General features: G+C 48.1%; 1 protein-coding gene across 2 annotated transcripts; it reads left to right on the forward strand.

The window, feature by feature from the left end:
- Positions 1 to 1,644: 1,644 nt before the first annotated feature.
- LOC118094141 (uncharacterized) lies at positions 1,645 to 18,194 on the forward strand. Of its 2 annotated transcripts, none has more exons than XM_035134181.3 (5): positions 1,645 to 1,867; positions 10,776 to 12,050; positions 12,981 to 13,107; positions 14,068 to 14,181; positions 15,387 to 18,194. In XM_035134181.3, the coding sequence occupies exons 2-5, from the start codon at positions 10,887 to 10,889 to the stop codon at positions 16,886 to 16,888; spliced, it is 2,907 nt and encodes a 968-aa protein (XP_034990072.2). In that variant the 5' UTR covers positions 1,645 to 1,867; positions 10,776 to 10,886; the 3' UTR covers positions 16,889 to 18,194. The 2 variants fall into 2 exon arrangements, with proteins under 2 accessions (XP_034990072.2, XP_034990074.2); XM_035134183.3 differs by having other exon boundaries at positions 1,715 to 1,867; positions 15,390 to 18,194.
- Positions 18,195 to 19,600: the final 1,406 nt, after the last annotated feature.

Genomic DNA, 19,600 nt, shown 5'->3' on the forward strand with positions numbered 1-19,600 from the left:
GACCTCACTGCTCTTGATACATTTGAATGCATTTCTTATAAATGCCAATTTTGTTTGTGTATCTTAACAGAACATCCAGATGGACTGTGTCTCCTTTAACAAGGAGAAATGTAAAGTACTACACTTGGGCAAAAAAAAAATGAAAGGCACAAATACAGGATGGGAGACACCTGGCTTGAGAGCAGTACATGTGAAAAGGATCTAGGAGTCTTGGTAGACCACAAACTTGACATGAGTCAGCAGTGTGATGCAGCAGCTAAAAAAGCCAATGCAATTCTGGGCTGCATCAATAGGAGTATAGCATCTAGATCAAGGGAAGTAATAGTACCACTGTATTCTGCTCTGGTCAGACCTCACCTGGAGTACTGTGTCCAGTTCTGGGCACCACAGTTCAAGAAGGATACTGACAAGCTGGAACGTGTCCAGAAGAGGGCAACCAAAATGGTCAAAGGCCTGGAAACGATGCTTTATGAGGAACGGCTTAGGGAGCTGGGTATGTTTAGCCTGGAGAAGAGAAGGTTAAGGGGTGATATGATAACCATGTTCAAATATATAAAAGGATGTCATATAGAGGAGGGAGAAAGGTTGTTTTCTGCTGCTCCAGAGAAGCGGACACGGAGCAATGGATTCAAACTACAAGAAAGAAAATTCCACCTAAACATTAGGAAGAACTTCCTGACAGTAAGAGCTGTTCGGCAGTGGAATTTGCTGCCAAGGAGTGTGGTGGGTCTCCTTCTTTGGAGGTCTTTAAGCAGAGGCTTGACAGCCATCTGTCAGGAATGCTTTGATGGTGTTTCCTGCTTGGCAGGGGGTTGGACTGGATGGCCCTTGTGGTCTCTTCCAACTCTATGATTCTATGATTCTATATTTCAACCGAGATGGGCTGTATTAATGGCTATTGCACTAATAATGGGAGCTGCCGCTGTTTCTTTCTTTTTGTTACACAATATTAATTTTAAAAGAAGCTGTTCCAGTGAAATTGTGGGGCTTACTCCCCAGATGATGTTAGGATTGCAGACTTTAATTCATTAAAACCGCATACATTGCCATACAAATAAACCCTTGTTCCAAAGAAAGAAAGAGCACACTTTGTTTTCATTTCTTTTGTTTCCCTGTGGCAGCAAAGCATCATCTTGGAAGAGGCCTTCCTTACTGAGAGAGGAGAGACTGTCTCTTGCAAGATGGCCTAAGCCATATTGTTTTGCAAGTCGCTTTCTTTCTCTTCCGACCCCCCCCCCCCGCAATAAAATTGTTCCACTCCTGAAGATCAACTTTTTAACTGATTATTCTCTCTCTGTTCCATCGATTGTTGCAGCTGATCGTTGGCAAGTACAGTAATCTCTTTCTCTTTCTGGCTGCAAAGTGGTCCGCCCCCTTATCTTGGGAGAAAGCCCTCTCGAACGCAGTAGGCCCTTCTTCCGAGTAAACACCTCTGGCCTCAGGTCCCCAGTGGCACCCTCTGCAGCGCTCAGGGTTGCAACGCATGCCATGCAATGCAATGCAGCGGGGGTGGGTGGAGGGGTGGATCTTTGCAGGCAAACCAGCCCCCTTATCAGATCAGGCCGGGCAAGGAATAGTTAATTCTACTCACTCTCTTCCCAGTGACCCCTCCCCAACACATCGCGCCCGTCTCCATGTGCAGAGAGACGGAAGGGGAGGGCAGGCAGCGCCTCGTCGGGAGGGGCTCGCGGCAGCGCGGGCTGTTCGCTCATTTCCTGAGGGGCGGGGGTCCGATCGGTGCTCGGAGGGGGAGAGAGAAGGGTGGGTTTGCTTTTGCCGGCGAGAGACACCCCCCCCCAATCCTCCCCACGGAAGAGTCTCGAGCTCTCAGCGGCGGAGGAGGCGCCGTGATCATCATTTGGCACAGGTAAAAAAAAGAAGACTGGGGAAACGCGCAGCAGCAGGAGTGAATGGGGGGCGGGGGGCTGCCTTGCTGGGTAGGTGGCGGTGGGGACACTAGGGCTCTGCTCACCCTCTCCATGCATAGGGATTTCCGACTGGAGACGAAATGTGCGGGGGGGGGGCAGTTTGCTTTTTGTACATGCTTCCCCCACCCCGGGTACAGCGTGGGAGGAGAACCCAGGAGTCTGGATCCTCGCCTCCCTCTCTCCCGCCCGCCCTGCAACGCCCCCCTTGCCCCACTCCGGGTACAGCGTGGGAGGAGAACCCAGGACTCTGGATCCTCGCCTCCCTCCCTGCAACGCCCCCCTTGCCCCACTCCGGGCACGGCGTGGGAGGAGAACCCAGGAGTCCGGATCCTCGCCCCCCTTGCCCCACTTCGGGCACAGTGTGGGAGGAGAACCCAGGAGTCCGGATCCTCGCCTCCCTCCCTGCAACGCCCCCCTCGCATGGAGCAAGTTCCCAGGCTCGTGGAGACGGAGGGGAGGCACAGGCGTCGCTGCCTTTTAACCCAAACAGCAACCCCGCCCCCTTGCTTCCCTCCCACAGCTGGGGTGGGCGGAGGGAACCCAGGCGTCCTGGCACCTCTTTCCCTCCTCGGCTTTAACCCATTCATCCCTCCTTCAAGAGAGAAAGCTCAGGAGTCCTGCTGAGACCTTCCATTCCTTCCAGCCTCGGATCCTCCTTCCTTCGACTGGGGTTGGGACGGGAGGCAATCCCGCGACCCTCCCCATTTTGGAACCCGGCTATTTCTGACTTCGGAGCCGCTGCAACAGCCTCCTAAGGAGACAAGATTCAGCCCGGCTCCTGAGTCCTGGCAGGCCAACGCTTTATTTACTTACTGGCTGCAATGACACTGGGAGATAATCCGTCTGAAATTCTGGAGCTGCCAGTCAGTGTATACAATATTGATCTTGATGGGCCAATGTAGAGTAGAAGGCAGTTCCTTGTGTTCCTTGTGTGTGTGTGTGTGAATTTGTTTATTTGGTTTTCAGATCAAAGTTTTACAATCACATGTCCAATATACAACATAAAAACAAGATTCCCATGATCTCCTGGACTTCCCTCCTCCCCTTTGTGGGTCTTATTGTTAATCATTTCCTGCATCTTTTATGATAACCCAAATCTTTTACACCTCCATTGTGTCCAAAAATCACCACAAGTGTTATTCCAATCCTACTAACGGTTTTAACTGTTTACAATGGTTTTAAAGATAAATTATAAATTTCCCCTATTCCTTGTTAAAATTCTGGTCTTCCAGATTTCTGACTCTTCCAGTCATTTTAGCAGTTTTGGCATAATCCATCAACTTGATCTGCCATTCTTCTCTGGTAGGGACTTTATCTTCTTTCCATCTCTGGGCCCATAACATCCGCACATCTGTGGTTGCATGCATAAATAGTCTTTTCTGCTCCCTTGGGATTTCAGCATCTAAGATTCCTAAAAGAAAGGCTCCAGGTTTTTTTAGAAAAAGTTATTTTAAACTTTTTTTTTCAACTCATTATTGTCAGGAGTATGGGCAGGAGTCAGGTTCTGGGGCCTGTGGTGCTTTGCAGGACTGGGGCCTGCCTCAGCTTGTGCTGGAGAGGCAAGGAGTAGTCTCTCAGGTGAGGCCACTTGTTATCTCACTGCACCTGGTGGCAGGGGCTGGGAGGGATAAAAGCTCAGCATTTCCCTTCAGCTCTTGGCCACAGCAATGCTTTCCCTGCCTGGTTGCATCTGGCTTCCTGTTCCGTGGACCCTTGCCTTGCCGACGTCTTGATCCTTGCTCCGTGGACCCTTGCCTTGCCGACGTCTTGATCCTTGTTCCTTGGACCCTTGCCTTGCCGACGCCTGGATCCTCGCCCCTTGGACCCTTGCTTTGCCTTCGCCTTGCTCCTCGACCCTTGGACCTTCGCCTTGCTCCTCGACCCTTGGACCTTCGCCTTGCTCCTCGACCCTTGGACCTTCGCCTTGCTCCTCGACCCTTGGACCTTCGCCTTGCTCCTCGACCCTTGGACCTTCGCCTTGCTCCTCGACCCTTGGACCTTCGCCTTGCTTCTTGTTCCTTGGACCTTCGCCTTGCTCCTGGGACCCTTGCTTTGCCTTCGCCTTGCTCCTCGACCCGTGGACCTTCGCCTTGCTTCTTGTTCCTTGAGCCTTCGCCTTGCTTCTTGCTCCTTGGACCTTCGTCTCTGCCTTGCTCCTTGACCCTGCAACTGCCTGCTGCTGGACCCTCAGCCATGCACCTGTTCCTGCTTCTACACCACCATCTTGCCTCTGGTCCTGACACCCGTCGACCGGACCGTGACAATTATATATCATTTCCCAAAATTCTTTTACTACTTTGAATTTCCAACATATATGATAAAAGCTGCCTTCTTTTTCCTTACAGTTCCAACATACATTTGACCCTGTTTTATATATTTTTGCTAAAAAAATTTTTTTTGCTAATTTACTGGGAGTTAAATACCAACAGTTTCCTGTGTTCCTTATCAGACGGTGAGCAGTAGCCCCTGCTCCTCTTTTAACAGCAAATAGAACTGGAGCTATTAGCAGGTCTCATAATACTTTTCTCACCCAAAGCAACTTACATGAAAAACAAATTAAGAACAATCTGAAGACCCAACTATACAGCAGAATTAACCAATCGCACGTCACTCAAAGAAGCTACAGTGCTTCTGGTGGACTTGGGGCTCTCAATTTTGAGCCGAAATTTGGCACCGCCTCTTGCTGTCCGTTCTAAGTCATTGTTGCAACACCCTTTCAGCTCTGTGCCCAGTGCGGGCGAACCGGTCATGGTTCCCCAAATCTGCCTCTGGCAAGGCCACCCTTCAATACCCAGGGGACTGAGAGAGGTCATTGCCTGGCACCCTAAGATAAAGAGGAGGAGTTTGGATTTGATATCCCGCTTTATCACTACCCGAAGGAGTCTCAAAGCGGCTAACAATCTCCTTTCCCTTCCTCCCCCACAACAAACACTTTGTTAGGTGAGTGGGGCTGAGAGACTTCAGAGAAGTGTGACTAGCCCAAGGTCACCCAGCAGCTGCATGTGGAGGAGCGGAGACGCGAACCCAGTCCCCCAGATTACGAGTCTACCGCTCTTAACCACTACACCACACTGGCTCAGAGGGCACCAGGCATGCCTGTTGTCATGCTGCCATGCTCTGAATCTCCCATGGAGGGGGCACAGGCTGGTTCATGTGGGGGGGGGGAGACTGTCCTTGAGGTATTGGGGTCCTGAGCTGTTTAAGGCTTTATGATACGAAACTACTGGTACCTTGATGTCATTATATGGATATATGGTGTAGCCTCCTGTGGAAGGAACACTGTCATCTCATCTGAAAAAGGATAGAAGTTCAGAAAAGGACAACCAAATCAAATCAGATGTTCAAATCAAATTTATTGCAGCTTTAAGCTCATAAAACAACAACAACATAAACATACGACAACATACAGACCATACAAAACGAGCAAGACGCTCGGGAATAGTTACAATTGGTAAAAAAGTCAAAACATAAGGGGACCCAGGTGGCGCTGTGGGTTAAACCACTGAGCCTAGGGCTTGCTGATCAGAAGGTCGGCGGTTCGAATCCCTGTGACGGGGTGAGCTCCCGTTGCTTGATCCCAGCTCCTGCCAACATAGCAGTTCGAAAGCACGTCAAAATGCAAGTAGATAAATAGGAACTGCTACAGCGGGAAGGTAAACGGCGTTTCCATGTGCTGCTCTGGTTTGCCAGAAGCGGCTTTGTCATGCTGGCCATATGACCTGGAAGCTGTACGCCGGCTCCCTTGGCCAATAATGCGAGATGAGTGCGCAACCCCAGAGTCGGTCACGACTGGACCTAATGGTCAGGGGTCCGTTTACCTTTACCTTTTTAGAAAACATAAAGGGTATACAGGTTTAGCAATAAGGAGTTGGGAAAAAAAATATAATGAATAAAAAGAGTTTCAAATTGTATACAACAATCCGTTACGTCTCTTATGAGACAAAACGGAGGTTAACTTTTTTGCCAATTGTAATGTTACACACGAATCTGAGTCTTGCAATAGGAAGGCAAGCTGCAACTGTTGGATACCCAGGTGATTTTTGGAGTAATGGACTCAATAGAGTTTTCTGAGCAGCACTATACTGTATAAGGGACATATGAACACTATGTGCTGAAGGACAACCAAAATTGTCAAGGGGATGGAGCGACTTCCCTGTGATGAAAAGTTTTGGCATTTGGGGCTTTTTAGTTTAGAGAAAACTAGACATCGTAGAGGTGTACTGTATGCAGTTATGCATACTGCAGAGTAAGAGGATAGAGAAAAGCTTCTTTTCTCTCACGAGACTAGAATTTTTTTTCATATAATTTTTTTAATTTTATAATAAAAAAAAGGAAGTACAGAAAAATAATCATCATTTCACACCTTCTTCCATCCCCCCCCCATGAGTCCCCTCCTGCCACAAGAAAGACCCATGCTGAGCAAATAGTCGAAGGTGGTTCATTTTAAGTGGCTGGGTTTCTCCCCTACCCCTCCTCCCCTCCCCAAGGCCCACCCCTGCCACCGGTGGGCCCCAGAGTAACAGGGGAAGACTGAGCAGGGGGTCCGCCCAACCAACATTCCCAACCCTAAATTGGAAAATAGAGTCCCTAGCCCCCCCCACCCCAAAACCCACAAAAAAAGAGAAGGGAAAAAAAGAGAACAAACCAAGAAAAACATGAAAAGAAAAGAAAAGAAAAGAAAAATACATAAAAATTCCCAACTCTTCACATTATCCTTGTGACTTCCTCAGATCTCTTCTTCCTGGTTTTCCTAATTTCTGTAATTTAATATGGCGAATTTTCTACTCCAATTTCAACTCTTATTCTTATAATATTGACTTATTCCTCCTCCTTCTTCATGCTGCCCCCCCACAAGTCCCCTCCTGCCACAAGAGGAACCTGCTGGATGCAGCACTTCAAAGGTTCCATTTTTGTGTCTGGGCTTCCCTCCCCCCCTCCTCCCCCCCCAGAGCACCTTCTGCCACCAGGTGTTTCTGGGCAGAGAAAGGAGGAAAGGCGGCCCTCCATCCAGACACTTATCTGAACACAAAAATACTAATACAAATCTAAAGATTGTTTCCCAAGCCATTCTTCTACCTCCCTCCAGAAAACTAAATTTTTATATCTACTAACTCTCCTTTCTCCTCCCGGTGTCCTTCCCCCCCCTTAGATCAGCAGTCCTTTAACAAGCCAAGATTTCAGAAACCGTTAATCAATCACCAAAATACTTTTTAACTAGAATTTTTCACCCAACTCCCATTCTTTCCCACTTCCCAATCCAGGCCTCTGTCTCCCCCCCCTTCTGCCTTTCCTTTCCCTCTGTTGCCCATGCCCAATTTTTAGTCCCTCCAAGAGTCTTCTTTTCTTGAGTCTTTAAATCATATTGTTGTTCTTGACAGCTGTCTTTTTCCTTTTCAAATCCTTGTTGTTCTTCCTCCAGATCACATTTTTTATATTCCATCTCAGTTTTTGCAAAATCCACTTCTTGTTCTTTAGTCTCAGGTAGACTTTCCACATTGTCCTCAAAGTCCTGATCTTGAACCAAAGTCTCTGCACATCTGGAGTATTGCAGTGTCCTGTGAATGTCCTTCAAAATCTCTAAATAGTTCAGAACAGTCTCTTGGAAGCTTGGAGAATACATTGTTTTCATTCCTTCTAACCACAAACAGGCAGGAGATTAGGAGGCAGAGCACACTGGAAATTTCCACTCACTCACAGTTTCCTCCATCTTGGCTATTCCTTCCATTGTCTTTGACTTTTCCACAAATAAATCCTCTCTTAAGTCCAAATGCTTCTCTTTTAATAAAATCTTACAGCCAATTAAACTCTCAACAAATTTTTTTAAAAAAATTCTTGTCTTTTAGCAGTTTTGACAGCTTTGACAGCTGTCAAAAAATTTTTTTCCCCTGATGCACTTGCTGTTCCTCAGGAGGTGCCGGCACCGGGATTTGTAAAGAGATACAAAGTCTTTGTTTCTTTCAGGTGCTAATAACAAAGTATTTTTTTTCGGCTTTGGAATGTTTAATGCGCCTCTTAATCAGCCATTAGGAAGAGATCGACTCCCGTTTTTAAATCTCTTCCGATTTTTCCAAATTGGTGCTTTTAAAGTCCAAAAAGTCCCAACGAAGATTTCACTTACTTTGAAGAGGTCTTTTTAAATTCTTGGGAGAATCTGCCGCTGCCCGGTAGAAGACTCGGGGCTTCGCTTCTCGGAGGAACCGATGTCGACCAAAATGGCTCCCGCGACTCCAACTCCGCTGGCTCTCGGAGACTCTACTGTGTCTCCGGGCAGCAGAGGAGTCGCCAAAAAAACGGAGCCTGCCGGTCTCTGAGCCTTCGGGACGCTCGACCCGAAGTTCTTGTGGGGAATCCGCGCGCCCCGCGGAATTCCCCCCCCTCCGCGATGCCAGGGACTGCGGAACTCGCAGTCCCTGTGTCTTCTTTGTCCGGCGCAGCAGACCGGAAGTCTCCACGACACTAGAATTTTGAGGTATCCAAGGAAGTATTGAATGTTGGAAGTACCTCGGTTTAAGTACACAATTGGTTCCGGAAGTCTGTACTTAACCTGAAGCGTACTTAACCTGAAGCGAACTTTCCCATTGAAAGTAATGGAAAGTGGATTAATCCGTTCCAGACGGGTCCGCGGAGTACTTAAACTGAAAATACTCAAACCGAGGCGTATTTAAACCGAGGTATGCCTGTATCGAGATACTTGTTCACACAGCACATAGTTAAAACTATGGAACTTGTTCTCATAAGAGGCAGTGTTGGCCCCCAACTTGGAAGGCTTTAAAAGAGGATTAGACAAATTCACAAGTCTATCAATGGCTACTAGCCACAATGGCTGTGTTCTGCCCCCATGGTCGGCAGCAGGAATGCCTCTGAATACAGTTGTACCTTGATTCTGGAATTTAATCCATTCCGGGAGTCCGTTCGACTCCCGAAATGGTTTGAAAACCAAGGCGCAGCTTCCGATTGACTGCAGGAGCTTCCCTGCAGCCAATCGTAGGCTGCGTTGGACATTTGGCTTCCCAAAAACATTCACAAACCAGAACTCTTACTTCCAGGTTTGCGACGTTCGGGAGCCGATTTGTTCAACAACTAAGGCATTTGACTACCAAGGTACCACTGTACCAGGAAACTGCAGGAGAAGGTTCAAGTGCTGCTTGTGGGCTTCCTCTGGGTATCTGCTTGGCCACTGTGAGGACAAGTTGCTCGACTAGATGGGCCTCTGGCCTGTTCCTGCAGGCTCTTACATTCTAAGTTAGAAAATGCTCTTCTTCCTTGAAGGGTTGTGGCTTAGTGGCAGAGCATCTTTGCATGCAGAAGGTCTTGGGTGCGATCCCCACCAATTCCAGGTAGGACTAGGAGGGAACCAACATGAAACCCTGGAGAGTCAACAGTGTAGACTTGACTGAGCTAAATGAACAAATCATCCGTATAAGGCAGTTTCCTATGTTCCTATGAGACGTTTTGCGGCTCCTACAGATCAGACTTTTGGGGAAAGGCTCGAGAGCTGCAGGCAGCCAAGAAGGCAAACCTTCTGTTATTCTGCAAACAGTTTCCTGACCTTTGTCAGTTGATGACATAGCCCAGGTTCCAGGTTCTTTGCTTCCGCAGACGGAGCAGGCTGCTCAGTGATACACATCTCCTCTTCCTAATCTGCCCCTTGTACTTGGTGTGTGCTTCTGTGCCTTCCCTGTTTCGTTTGGTTGGGCAAATGTTCTAGGACCCTCCAAGCTTAAGTCCCAAACTGGTTGCGTTGATGCTGGAACTAACCACGGGACAAGATTCCATGCCATATCAGTTGCCGCGTAAATAGTGCATCTGTGTAAATGCCTGTCATTTCCTGGCATTTTGGAGCTGGAGTGACCACGGAAAGCCCTTTACACATCACTATGAACTTGAAGCTTTTATTTTTACGCTGTGATTTCTACATTGCAGGGGGTTGGACTAGATGAGCCTTGGGATACCTTCCAACTATACGATTCCATGATTCTATGAATAAAAACTACATTCATACCGAGGGCCTTCTTGGTAGTGGTGCCCACCCTGTGGAATGCCCTCCCATCAGATGTCAAGGAAATAAACAACTATCTGACTTTTAGAAGACACCTGAAGGCAGCCTTATTTAGGGAGGTTTTTAATGTTTGATATTTTATTGCGCTTTTAATATTCTTTTGGGAGCCCCCCCAGAGTGGCTGGGGAATAAATAATAAATTACTGTATTTTTCTGTGTATAAAACGCCCCCATGTATAAGATGACCCCTATTTTTTGAACCCAAAATTAAGAAATAAATAATTGCAACATTCCGTGTATAAGACTATCCTCAATTTTAAACTTACAATATTTGGGGGGGGGGAAATATAGTCTTATGCACAGGAAAATACATTATTATTATTATTATTATTATTATTATTTTGCAGTGGAAGTCAGACTGGAAAAGCAATTTAGTTTTCGACCAGAAGTGCTAATAAATGCAACAATATTGTGTGTTTCTAGGCGCTTTCTACAGTGGTTCCTCTACTTACGAATGTTTCTACTTATGAATGGAGCTCCGTCCGCCATCTTGGATGCGGCTTAGATAGGATTTTTTCTACTTACGAATTTTTAGATAGGGTTTTTTCTACTTACGAATTTTTTCTCCCAATGCATTCCTATGGGATTCGACTTACAAATTTTTTCTACTTACAAATGTGCGTTTGGAATGCATTAAATTCGTAAGTAGAGGTACCACTGTATTTCTGAAGTGGCAGGTGACATTTCTGTTTGAGTCCCCTTGTCTTCTGTTTAAGGGTGAAATGTTTAAGTCCCCCCCAATACCTATGTTTTTTAACCACATAACATTTACTTTTTCCACCTCTCAGCTGCCTGGCTTCAAACTTGCCACTGTCAGGAGATGGCAAACATAAATTGAGGCTCCGGAACGTAACGTGGGATAACCGCCACCACCCATCCTTCTGGAAGCTGGCTGAACTATGACCACCAAGGAAGGTCCATCATCTAATTGGGTTCTCCGCTTCCCTTCACCATTAGAACCAGGGGTCCAAATCAGTGTCGAAATGGAGGAGAGCTCGCCTCCCATTGGGACCATCAAGGAGATCCTCAAGCGCTCTCGCTCCCGCAAGGACCGGATGGATCTGCAGGAAGCTGTTGTGAAGCCTCAGTGCTGGGAAGTCCGGCAACAGGTGATTCTCCCCACTCCAGAAGATGAGGCATCTAAGGCTGATGCACCTGAGGGGATGCTGGAGGAGAAAATTGAGACGTGTGTGGTGTCTTTTGAAAACGCCGCTGACCCCAAAGAAGAGAGAGGGACCAAAACGGAAGTGATGGTTGGCCCAAATTGCGTGATTACTATAGAAGAAGAGGAGGTTGACCCTGAAAAGCAGGAGTCGCCAGAACCTGAGATTGTGTCAGATGACGACGACATTGAGGCCTGTGTGGTGTCATCTCAAGAAGGCTCTCGAGAGGAAGAGGAGACCCAGCCTAAGATCATAGATGGAGGGACCGTTGAGGACTTCGTTGAGTCTCTCAAACACACAGGTCTCCCTAGAGTAGAAAAGGCCACTCAGACCGAACCGAGACAGAGGGACAGTGCTGAGAGCTGTGAGGCCTCTATCCAGAAGGCAGCCAACTCCATAGAGGAAGAGTTAATGGAATCTGAGGTGGCATCTAAGGAGGGTGGCCAGGCCAGTTGGGCTTCTCCCGAGAAACCAGAGGACCCTAAAGGAGGAGGAGGAGGAGGAGGAGGAGGAGGAGGAGAAACACAAGAGGCTTGTAACAGCCCAGAAGCTAGTGAAAAAGGAGGCGGTGGGAAACACCAGGCGGACATCTTGGGGGAAGGTGGCATCGCCATGGAGACCGCCCGCCAGGGTTTCCGGTGGTTTCGCTACCAGGAAGCTGAGGACCCGCGGAAAGCTTACGGGCGGCTGAGGGAACTTTGCCGCCTTTGGCTGAAGCCGGAGAGCCGCAGCAAGGAGCAGATTCTGGAGCTGCTGGTCCTGGAGCAATTCCTGGCCATTTTGCCTCAGGAAATTCAGAGCTGGGTGTGGCAGCAGCACCCAGAGACATGTGTGCAGGCCGTGGACCTGGTGGAAAACTTCCTGACAGGCCTTTCTCTGCTTCAGAGACATGGGGAAAAGGTGAGATACCCCATATGGGGATGGCATAGGGGTTAGCCATGAGGTATGGGGTGGGGTTTTTTGGGTGGGGTACTTGAAATTGCAGTGTGGAGCATTGGGCTACCCAGGGTTCGAAGGCTCTTGTGAGGTTGAGATGGCAGAGTAATTTGATGTGGGTTGAAAAGTGGCATTGTGACAGAAATGCCAATTATAAACACAGGAAACATAGTTCCAGAGTTGGGAAGATGAGCCCCAAGGCTTTCCAGACTGAAACACCGAAGAAATGCAGGGGGTTATATGGGGAAAGGTGGGTGACTTCTTGGGTGTGCTGAGAACTGTTTTATTTTCACGCGCAGCACATTTCCTGTTTCTATCAATTGTGTGTAATTTTCTTTTTTAAAAAAAAGAGAAAGCATTAATTAGTGAAATAACAAATGGGTATGATACTGGTGAAACAGGCATTTTCAAAGCTGCGATCCACTTTTCATGCACGGCAAATATAAATGCCCAATAAAATGAATGTGTTATCTGTGTTTTCTTTACAACTTGCGGAGGGCAGCCTGCAGGGTTGTGTATTCAGATTCACCTCTGCTTCTCCCTTCACACGATATTAATCACGTCAGGAAAGGAATGCCTGGAAGAGGTCAGATCCCAAGTCATTTCAGGGGAGCCATGAGTACCAAAAACGGAAAAAAGTCAAGTGATTAAACTCACAAGTGATTAAACTCACAAATATATTTAGGGTTAGTGCAGGGGAGAAACAAAGTGATAATGCCTTTATTGAAAAAAGGAGTTCGTTTATTTCCTATTGGAATGCAGTTTCATAAATCGAATAATTTTGGGGAAAGTTTTCTTCATATTTATACTGTTTCTCTGGTAAAATGTATATATTTATAGTAGTATTTTTCCGTGCATATGCTTTAATTTTTTTTTTTTTTTGCATTGTTTCAGGCGCTGGTGACCTTTGAAGAGGTGGGTGTGTATTTTTTTGAGGAAGAGTGGAGATTCCTGGATGAAACTCAGAGGCAGATCTACCGAGAGGTCATGCTGGAGAATTATGAGAATGTCCGGTCGCTGGGTGAGAATTGGATGTCTTAGAGTCGTTGGCGAAGGATCTCTGAATCAGCTTGGCTGTGCCATTGTTTACATTCATGGTGGGGAGGTGTTGCCTAACCTTTTTCCTATCAAAAATGACAGGAGGTTGTAGCCTTTGGAGGGGCTGCTAGCTCGACTTGACTGCTAAATGTAGTGGTGTTCTCCTTTGAATTACAGTTGATTTATTAACTGCATTCTAAACCACCATCTCAGAGTGATTTGCAGATGGGTCATCTGTTGAGTAGAGACAGGGTGATAAACCTTTCATCCTTAGCTGCTCTCTGCATAGATTAACATACCATACATCATGGCTTCCTGCTCTGGAACACCTTTCAAACGTTCAGGATACAATCAAAAAGGAAAATGCAAATACAAAATTTTAACAACTTTAAATGATATTGGCTCAATTTGAAGGCCCCTGCAGTTACATTTAGGTAACACAAGTTAACGATTTTGCATTTCGTTCTCATGGACTGGAATATTTTGTTAATGAGTAAGGGTTTACAGACGTAGAGGGAAAAGGGCAAGGAAGGGTTAAGTTGCGTGTGTTTGTCCTGCACCAGCAACTCAGTGACGTGAGAGTGACTCAGCAAGCATGTGAGAGCGACTCAGCAGAATCTAAAGTGTAAATGCACTTGTGTTTGAAGCAAGTGGCCCCTGCCCTTGGCTCTGTGTTCGAATGCTGAAAGGAGGACTGTATATTACAACTGTATGGAACCTATCAGATGTGGAACTGCATTATACTGTCAGTAAAGGGACTGACCCTACCTAGAACTGCCTGGTGTTTTTCTATGCCACTGGCATGCCACTCAGCTGGCATGTCGAATGGGCACGCTGCACATGCCCCAACAGATTTGTTACTGTTTCTTGTTTTTTTATATTTTAAAAATATCTGTTCTTCTTTAAAATATTCTTTATTTTGTTTCTCTTCTCCACTTTGCAGGATTTCCAATTCGCAAACCAGATCTGATCTCCAAGATGGAGAATAGCAAGAACCCGGATCCATGTATCCAAGATCTCCAGGAGTCAAAAAAAGGAGTCCCACCAAGAGATACTGGTGAGCAAATGGCTGCCCTTGATGTTACTGCATCTGTTACTGCATTCAGATTTGAAAGCTTTCACTTCTGTTTATTTGGACACAGCTTATTGTGTTGTCCAAACTCAGTAAACCGTGGTTAATCTTAACCATGGTTTGTTAGAAACAAGCTAAGCTTAGGCCATGTGTTATAAATCTGGTTTCTTTCAACAAAATACAGTTGTATTCAGAAGGGGGTGGACTCTCCTTCATTAGAGGCTAGACTGGTTATCAGGGAGGTTGTAGCAGAGGCTGGATGGTCAACCGATCAGGGAGGTTGTAGAAGAGGCCGGATGGCCAATCGATCAGGGAGGTTGTAGCAGAGGCTGGATGGCCAACCTATGAGGGAGGTTGTAGCAGAGGCCGGATGGCCAACCTACCAGGGACCTTGTAGCAGAGGCTGGATGGCCAACCTATCAGGGACCTTGTAGCAGAGGCCGGATGGCCAACCTATCAGGGAGTTGTAGTGGTGGCTCTCCTGCATCAGCAGAAGGTTGGGCTAGATGACATTTGAGGCTCCTCTCAACTCTTAAGATTCTATGAAGCGGCTACTCTCAAGTCCTAAACATGGATTCTGAGAAAGATACAACTGCTTGAGAACCCGTTTGTCAGGAAGACCTACGACTTGCCTTCAAAATGGGTCCCATAAGGGGTGCATCCCCCTCTTCCCCCCCTTTTTTCCTATTTCTTCTTCTTCCTAATTGTTTGAATCAATTCATAAACCAAGAATTTAGGCATTCACCACTAATAATGAAACCTATGTTGTAGATATTTTCCCGCATTTATTATGCTATTTTTGTGATATACAAGTGACATGAGAAAACTTGGTATACTTATTTGTATAACATTATTCCTGCTTATAAAACCCAATAAAATTAAAAAATTAAAAAAATAAAGTCATGGGGGAAAGAAGGCACACTCTCTTTGAACTTAGCTTTGTACTTAGTTTTTCACACATGGCTCCTCCAATTTGGCTTTATTTTTGTTAAGTAAATCATGACACGGTGTCATATGTCTCGTGTTGTTGCTCACCTGAGGTTGTATTGATCTAATTTTAAGACCTGCTAAGGAACAGGTGATTGTTACAATGTCCTGATATGTAGAACCACAGAATTCAAGAGGGCATACTTCCCTTTTCCTATGACTGCATAATCCTTCCCCATCCTTCTCTTTCTTCCCTTTCCCAGAAGATGCTGAGCTTTCGAGCAAGTCTGACTGTGAGGAGCTGATGACCGGGAAGGAAGAGAAAGCGGTGGACAGCCCACTGGCTCTGCCGAGAACCAGAAGCGGTCTCAGAAGTGCGGACAGTGCTGTCAAAAGCAGACCTCCCAGCACGGACAGCAACAGGCCCCGCTGGCATCGGACGGAGCCACGGTTCACATGCCCTGACTGCGGCAAGATGTTCCCTTGGCAATCCGCCTTGGCTCGGCACCAGCTCTCGCACTCTCGGGACAAGCCGTACCGGTGCTTGAACTGCCCCAAGAGCTTCTCCCAGCGCTCGAAGCTGGCCCGGCACCGCTGCCTCCACACCAGGGACCCCTCCTGCGAGTGCCCCGAGTGCGGGAAGCGCTTCTGTGACCGCTACAAGCTGACCCGCCACCAGAAGACCCACTCGAGCAAGAGGCCATACCGCTGCGACGTGTGCGGGCGCAGTTTCTGCCTCAGTTCCAACCTGCGCCAGCACCGCTGCGTGCACACAGGCGAGCGCCCCCACAGCTGCCCCGAGTGCGGGAGGGGCTTCAGCCGGCGCTCCAACCTCATTCAGCACCTCCGGGTGCACTGGGTGCAGGGGCAGCAGCAAGGAGGGCCCAGCGGGGAACTCCACGCAGGAGACGCCGAGGTTGGACCAGGCGTGGAGGAATGGGAATATGAGTGGATTGCAGATGGGCTGGGTGGCGAGGAGGCAGGTGACGTGCTCTGTGCTGGAAATAGCGAGGGCGACCCACGCTTGCAGCTCCAGGAGGACAAGGAGACCCTAGAGCTCTGTGTTGGGGATTCTGAGCACGGGTGGGACGCGGAGCTCCACCGCGGCAAAATTATGGAGCTCCGGCCTGGGACCCCTGGGCACCAGCAGAGCTTGGAGCTGTGTGCTGGAAACCCCGAGAGCGAGGAAATAGTAGAGCTGTGCGTAGGGGATGCTGAGGAGCACAGATTGATTGAGGAGGAGGACGATGACGATTGTCTGCTTGTCAGCGATGGAGGGCCCCTCTGCTCCGACAGCCGGGAGAGTGACCCCTGCCTGGATCTGCAGCCCGCCAACCAAACCTCGCTGGAAGGGAGTGAGGTCCCCCAGTGCGCTGACTGCGGGCAGACGTTCACCCGGAGCTCCAGCCTTTCCCGCCACCAGCGGATCCATGCCACGGAACACCGCCACGCGTCCCAGGAGTGCTGCCTCTCCTCCCAGATGCCCAGGCTGCTGGCCCTGGACCAGCTCACGCACACCTCGGGGCTGCCCCACGCCTGCCCCGACTGCCCCAAAAGCTTCAGCTACCGATCCAAGCTGCTGCGCCACCAGCGCATACACACGGGTGAGCGCTCGTTCCAGTGCGACGATTGTGGGAAAAGCTACAGCGACCGTTCGGCGCTCCGTCGGCACCAGCGCTTCCACGGCAAGCCTGAGGCCTTGGGGCTGGCTCCCATGTGGGATGCCTCTCCTTACTCGCCTGGCCCCGTGGCGATGATTATATGAGCGAGAACACCACGCAAATCCCACTGTGGGAAGCGACCGCTTTCTGGTGGGACCCTGGGACCCTAGATTTTGATGAGCCGCATTTGCATTAGCTTGCTTAACAGTTTGTTCTGACCATGATCTTGAGAGCCGTGACTTCCAGGTGGAGAATTCCAGCTTGGAGTTTTTTGGAGAAAGGGTTGGGAAAAGAGGGGGTTCACACCGTTGCGGATGGGCGGCTGCGAGCCTGGAGATCCAAATAGCCCCCGCTTGCAAATATTCGGGGTTGTAGCTTACTCCTAAAGATACGTTCAAGCCTACATCCAAAAAGGGTACTTGGGATTTGGGGGGGGGAGCCATATGGGGGGCAGTTCCAAAGCCCTTACAGTCTTTAGGTTTCTGCTCGGTGTAATAGGGCACCCCAAACAATGAGTATTATAAACAGATAAAAGCTTAGAACAACCCAAGAGACGAGCTAGCGCTTCCCACTTGCCGGAACAAAGCTACCTTCCTGGTGCCGGTCACTTTGGAACAGGTATTCAGGAGCTAGAGCAGGCATAGGCAAACTCTGCTCTCCAGATGTTTTGGGACTACAGCTCCCATCATTCCTGACCACTGGTCCTGTTAGCCAGGGATGATGGGAGTTGTAGTCTCAAAACCTCTGGGGGGCCGAGTTTGCCCATGCCTGAGCTTAGAGGGTTCATCTCCAGGGCCACAACAATGGTCCCCATCCTAAGGACCGATGACATGGAAAGCCTGTACCATATCGGCTTGCAGGATGCTTGTGTGTGTTTAAATCTTTCAGTAGTTGGTGGAGGCGAATCTCTTGCACACAGAGAAAACAAGCATCAGGGGGGGGAGCATTGTTTTAGAACCTTTCTCCCTAACATGCCAGGGAATTGTGTTATTTTTCTCCCTACAGGGAGCTGTGTAACCCTTCCAGCAGTCTGAAGTGGTACAGCCCAGAAACAGAACTCCCAAACTTAAAGAGTTCTAAGGGTTCAGGATCAAAGCAATGCCTCTTTATTGGAGGCTCAACCAGTCACTTCCTGGCTGTAATTTTTCACCCTCCAGCTTACCTCCAAGGCTCTCTCCTCAGTTCTCAAGCATGGTCCGTTGCAATGACTTGGTTGAGAGATGGCTAATGGCAGCTGTTTGTTTGTTTGGTCTCGTACATGTTAAGTTTTTTTAATCTGCTGTGAACTCTCTGCCATGGTTTTCCATTGGGCAGGGAAGGTGGCAATAACTACTGGGAGATTCAGCATCATGCGAAGAGTTGTGGGCTGCTTGATGTACATATGGAAAATAAAATATATTTTCCGTTTTTTGTTTTGTTTCCATAGCTTTCCTGGCTTAATCCATTGAACTATTTTTTTTTTGTCTGTAACACATACAACCTCCTTCCATCTGGTGCCCAAAGCGATGAAAGGGTTACTCTTCCATTTCTGGCAGCACAGAGTTCCAATCATAACCTTTAGGGCAATTGTCTGGCTTATGGGATTTGCTTTTTTTTCGAGTGGTCCTGTGTACCTCACTTTCTGGAGCCAGGTGTGAAACAGTGGCTCATTTGGGCAAATATCTGTGAAGAATTAAGGACCAGGGTGGCTCTGAGCATGCGCTGTAAGCCCAGGAATTGCTGAACCATTCGTGGAGCCAAGCACACAAGTTCGTTTCTGGTTTCCTCCAAAGTGTTCCTTTTTAACAACCCAGTTTGATGATGATAATAATAATAATAATAATAGAGGGAGGCTTTTTTGTTCTTGCTTTTAAAAATACAATTGGGAGGCAGAACCCCTTTGCCAATGTACTGCAAGTTTCCTAGAGCTGTATGAATGGTTGAGGGTCTATGTATTACCCACCTGCTCTTAGACCACGTATTGGCAATTATGTTTCTCGAAGGTTTATAGAAATCAATATTACTAGCAGTCGTAGGACCTGGAGGCTGATTTAGCAGAGATGGACTAGGGGCCTCTGCTCCTAACTCTGACAGGTAAACCTTTATAAACAGGTGAAGTAGACAAAACTTGAAAGTTTAAAAACATTTTAGTTCGTTAGAAGTTAAAAATCTCGAAAAGTTTTTAAAAAGCTAAAACCTTCCTTGGAAACATCCAAAATGTTTAAAAACATGGGTAAGCTTTAGAGTCCAACAGAACTCTTCTTCGTCAGGCTGGATCCTTGCTGCTGACTCAGGGTGCTAGCAAACGGAATAAGCAGGAAGGTGGGTCTGGGGTCTCTTCGGGAGCCTTTAAAGGGGAATGCATCCCAAATAAGGACGTACTCTGTGAGGACATGGCTGGTCTACTTTCTTCCCACCTCCTCCAGCTCCATATTTAAGGCATAGCTGTCAACTTACGCATTGGAAAATAAGGGACCAGCAGCCTCACCCAGCGGCGCGGCACCGAAAATCGGTTCTGCGCATGTCCAGACATGCACAGAAGCAACTTCTGCTGCGGGCTGCCTGTGTCCGCATGTCTGGGCACCGGAAATCGCTTCTGCGCATGTCTGGGCATGCACAGAAGCGATTTCCGGTGCCCAGACATGGGCAGAGCGGCACCAGAAATCGGTTCTGCGCATGCCTGGGCATGCACAGAGGCGATTTCTGGCAGCACTCGGCAAGTGAGTGAGCAGCCAGCCGCCGAGTGAGGTGTTTTACCGGGCGGCGGCTGGCTGCTCACTCGTGGGGTGTGTGGGGGGGTGCTCCCGAGTGGAGCCTCGCTGGCCAGCAGGGAGGGA

This window comes from Zootoca vivipara, chromosome 12, assembly GCF_965207765.1.
Source record: "Zootoca vivipara chromosome 12, rZooViv2.hap1.1, whole genome shotgun sequence".
NCBI lineage: Eukaryota > Metazoa > Chordata > Lepidosauria > Squamata > Lacertidae > Zootoca > Zootoca vivipara.